The sequence below is a fragment of the Pundamilia nyererei genome, unplaced genomic scaffold (genome assembly GCF_000239375.1).
Source record: "Pundamilia nyererei isolate P.nyererei 1_Seehausen unplaced genomic scaffold, PunNye1.0 scaffold00396, whole genome shotgun sequence".
In the NCBI taxonomy this organism is placed as follows: Eukaryota; Metazoa; Chordata; class Actinopteri; order Cichliformes; family Cichlidae; genus Pundamilia; species Pundamilia nyererei.
The window spans coordinates 270,329-275,060 of record NW_005187797.1 but is presented as its reverse complement, the minus strand read 5'-3'; the positions used below and the strand labels follow the sequence as shown (position 1 = coordinate 275,060).

The window sequence follows — 4,732 nt, the reverse complement described above, 5'->3', positions numbered from 1 at the left end:
GGGTCATTTTCGTGGTGGACACAGACGAGGCCTCCCTTGCGCAAATAATCGATCGACTGTCTTGTTTTCTTCATGATGAATAAGTCTCTAGAATTAGCGGGGCTTGTGGAAACACAGACCCAACAACTTTCAACATAAAACAGGTAGCATGACGGAACACAGACGTGACCCGAACTTGACAACATAAACCACGCAGGCATAACATAAGAGGTAAGACACACACAACAACAAGGGGAACTTCAACACAAGGGAAGATGACATAAGGAGTCTAAATGAATAAAGAGCTGAAACTAGGCAACCTTGGAACAGGTAGCATGACGGAACACAGACTCAAAAAAGACTCAATGAGCCAAAACATAAACAATGAATATCAAAATACAATGAAACACAAAAAACTGGGTCAAACAACACAGGACCATTACAGTTCCTTTGTTTAATACCAGATGGATATTAAATATTGGGATATTACCTTAAGTGAAGCACGTGAATAAGGAGGGATTCCATTGTTATATTTCCCTGAGATGATCCCACAAGCCAGTGGACACCATGTCATAGCTCCAATGCCTGCATGTCCAAAAGAAATACATACAGAATATTTTAAAAAATTATTTCTTTAATTTCCAGATTATGAATCGGTGTTCAGAAGGCCACTTAACATATGGTTACATTGTAACCTTGGTTCTCTGAGTGAGATAATATCTCTCCACTCCATTACATATTCCATATGTATGGGGTATGACCCAGAGAACAAAGGTTACAATGTAACCTTACATTCTCTATCATATCAAGACTCTCCAGTTTGCTATATATTCCATATGTACGGGGTAATTCTGTAAGACACCCCACGAGAAGACAGTGCAACCAAATCCCAGAATGTATTTACAAACTATTTACAAATGTACATATACATATGCCACCCCGGTCAGGGCTTCGCCAGACGCAAGACTGGCCTGAACTGGTCCCAAAAGACGTAAGGACTGCAACTGAGCGGCCACTCTAGGTCAGCCCACAAGATGCTAGGCTGACCGGGGAACGATGGCTACCACCAATGGGCACCCAGCATCTGCTCTCAAGAGATGAGCAGGCTGCCACGTTCAAGCGGAAAATTTGCGTAAAGGTGGTGGCCGAGGACAAAGTCATCAATGTACAAATGGCCAAGAGGGCAGCGCCCCTCCATATGGCCCAAGAAGTCCACCCTGCAGGTCAAGTGGGCCTGAACACCTGAGGGAAGAGGAGCTCCTACTGAAGCGTAAGCCTGCAGGATTAACTGGGACTTAGACCACTAGTCCATTGTCCAAAGTGACGGGGTACGTGCAACATACAGAACCAGAGCTCGGATAGGTCACAGAGCCTGCAGACGCAGAGCTGCCTCTCATTCCAACCCTTCAGTGGGAGCTGAGTGCTGCTCAACCGTCTGAGAAAAGTAAAAGTCCGAGAGGACTTGTGGCAAGAAGGCAAGAATGCAGGGTTGGGTCCGAGGACCACCCCCTTCCCATCAAGCAGTCACTGTGGCCGACAGTGCATGGAGCTCACTTATTCTTCTGGTGGAAGTTATGGCCAGAAGGCGGTCTTAAGCGATAGCCACTTCAACTTAGCATCTTCCAGGGGCTCAAATGGAGGGCACTGGAGGGCACTAAGGACCAGTTCCAGGTCCCAAGGGGAAACCGAGCTGTTAGGTCCTGGACACCCCTAGCAAACGCGAAATCAAAGCAGCATTAGCGCAACGCTAACGCTGCTTTGATTTTGCAGTTGGCTGTTCACCTTGGTCGCTCAGTGCTCAGCAACTGAGCGCTGAGCGACCAAGGTGAACAGCCTTAATCACAGCCACTAACCCATGAAGGATAACAGCAGCTCTGCCTGCCTCTAGCTGGGACTGCAGGATGGTATTGACTGTGGCACCTTGGGTGTCCAGTCCATGGACCACCATGGCATCAACTGTTACACCATGGGGTCCAGCCTGTGGACCACGCACCAGGAAGCAAACACTCCCCAGTGATAGCAGTAGGAAGCCCTCGTGGATGGTGCACAAGTTTCCTGCATGGTGTTCACAACAGGGGCAGGAAGTCGTATGGAGCGCAGCCTCTCCTCCTCAGGGGCCAGGCCATCAGCCGCAGCCTTGCGGGGAAAGGATGGAAGAGCGACCCTCCGGCCTGGGGCAGGAGGTCCCAGGGCATGCCATCCAGGAGGGGTGGGATTACTTAAAACCAGGGCGGAGGACCGAGTGGAGGAGGGAGAAAGGGGGGAAGGTGTAAAGGAGTGCCTGGGGCCAGGGATGCACAAGGGCACCTCACCCTAGAGGGGTGTCGTCGGACTTCAGGGAGAAGTACAGAGGGCAAGTGTGTCAATTTCCTGGAGGCAAAGAAGTCAACCTCTGCCCTTTACTCCCCTGGGCATGGACTGCCCCTGGACATAATGTCTGCTGCCATGTTCAGGGAACTTGGCACATGAACTGCCCAGAGGGAGAGGAATTGGCAGTGAGCCCACTGCCACAGCTGGGCGGCCAGTTTGCAGAGGGGAGGAGAGCCCAGCTCCTCCTGCTGGTTGATATAGGCTGCGGCAACTGTGCTGTCTGTCTAGACAACCACGCAATCGAGACAGGAAGTGCCGAAGTGCCAGGAACATGGCCAGTACTATGGGCAGACCTTTGTGCCATCAGAAACTGAATTTGAAGTTAATTCATTTGCTTTGAAACTGTATTTTGTCCTTTAAAAATGTAGCTCTTGAATAATTTCAGTTTAATTTATCACCATTCAGTTTCAGTTGGAATTTCAGTTCCAAAATTCTTTTTTTTTGTTACTTGCATCCAGTTCCGCTTCCAGGGTAATTGAGCGCAGATTAATAGAACTACATTTTATCAGCGGAACGAAAGTGTTACTGATGGGAATCTACATTATCTTGAGCTGGAGCTGGATTAAGACTTCAAAAGTCAGCAGATAAACTCTCTGGTTGGTAATAAATGTATCACATGTATAAGAACAAGCGTCATGTTAAAAAATGATAGTTGTACAGTAACTTTTATGCTTATAATTTGGCGTAGTTTGCCCTTGGTTCAGCTTTGACAAACAAATATGATTGACTGTTTCTTATAGAATTCCACACTTGTCATATTGTACCCTCTCAGAGCCCCCTACAGTAGGGAAATATACAAATGAATGTCCAAAACATTGTATTTTAGGTTTATTAATGTCTTGCACAACATAACGTTAGCTAAAGTGAATAGTTTAATTCATTAGTGTAGCATTACTGGATCACCTCTTTTTGAAGTGATATAATATGGTATACAACTATTATTGAAACAGCAAAGTTTGTAAAAAGAAACTTTAACAAACAAAAAAAACCCCCAAGACTTCTCATTCTCTAAACATTTGGCCACAGCTGTAGATTACACTATCAGTGCTTGTTGACTCTTGTCAATAATTACATTTTACACAACCCACGCACACAGTCACATAGTACCACAGGTAGGGATGGGTACCGATATCTGGTGCCATTATGGCACCCAGTGCATTTTGGTGCTTTATTTCGGTGCTTTTTTTTCCTGAGATGTCATACATTTTCAATTCTAGCCAATCATTTTACCTTTCCAGGGATAGTAGGCAGGCCCAGGTATGTGCGTTCTTTTAGAGCAGAGCTACAGATTAAAAATGCCCAAGGCAAAGTGGTCAAAAGTCTGGCTGTACTTCACAGCAAAAGATGCAAACTCAGCAGCCTAAGGTGATACTGTGCAAAGGAGGTAACACCTCGAATCTGATGAAGAGCACCATATTTGATAGCTTGCTGCAAGACCTCACACCAAGCACATATATTGCGGGAGTGGTGCCTGTTATCGGACCTGGAGTTAGCAACATCCCCCAAGAACCCAAATAGGAGAGTCCTAGCCCTAGCCACCGGTTCCAACCAAAGGAGGTATGTTGTATCAACAGAAAAGGCTAACTTGGTTATCATCAAAAAAGAGACTGCTAAAAATAAAAACATAAGAGGTTTTTGGACAAAGTTTGTGTTCGCATTTCTCTAAGCTCCGGTTCGAGCACCGTTTAAGCACCAGCACCATTTAAAAAGTACCAGTTTGGCACCAGTATCGGATAAAACCTAAACGATACCCATCCCTAACCACAGGTAGTGTGAGTACAAGAAAATAATTATTATAATATGATGTGTTAAATTTGTTTAGATCAGAGGTTCATAAACAAGATGGTGCCGAGTATGACAGCCTCGCCGCGAGCTCCCCCAAGCAACAGCTGTTTTTCTGTGTTTAATTTTACTTTTCCTTTATTTTTTCGCGAGTAGCACATGTCTCCTTGTGTACGACCGACAAACCTTACTGGACATAAAAGACGGTCTTTCTTATAACTTTCCGGAGTTCAAGTTTTGCAACACGGACGCTCCGTTTGCAGACCCTCATTCATCTCACCTGAGACGCTTTTGTTCTCTGGCCCTGGAGGCCGCAAACGCCGACGCAGAGGGAGAAGATCTGACGTTCTGGTTCGACTGAGACGGCGCACTAACAGACCACCGTTATCTAGTTTATTACTGGCTAATGTGCAGTCTCTGGAGAACAAGCTGTGCGAGCTTCGGGCACGGATCTCATTCCAGGGAGAGATGCGGGACTGCTGCGTGATCTGCCTCACAGAAACCTGGCTATTGGACAAGGTACAATACAACTACCGGGGTTCTCCGCGCATCGCGCGGACAGGTCACAGGATCTTACTGGGAAAAGCAGAGGCGGTGGTGT

General features: G+C 46.5%; 1 protein-coding gene across 1 annotated transcript in view; it reads right to left on the bottom strand.

The window, feature by feature from the left end:
* LOC102193830 (voltage-gated potassium channel subunit beta-2-like) overlaps positions 1-4,732 on the bottom strand; it is a 247,326-nt gene that overhangs the window by 49,679 nt on the left and 192,915 nt on the right. The window contains exon 10 of the mRNA XM_013915919.1: positions 470-564. Within this exon, the coding sequence (XP_013771373.1) occupies positions 470-564 (95 nt within the window). The remainder of the gene's footprint in view (positions 1-469; positions 565-4,732) is intronic.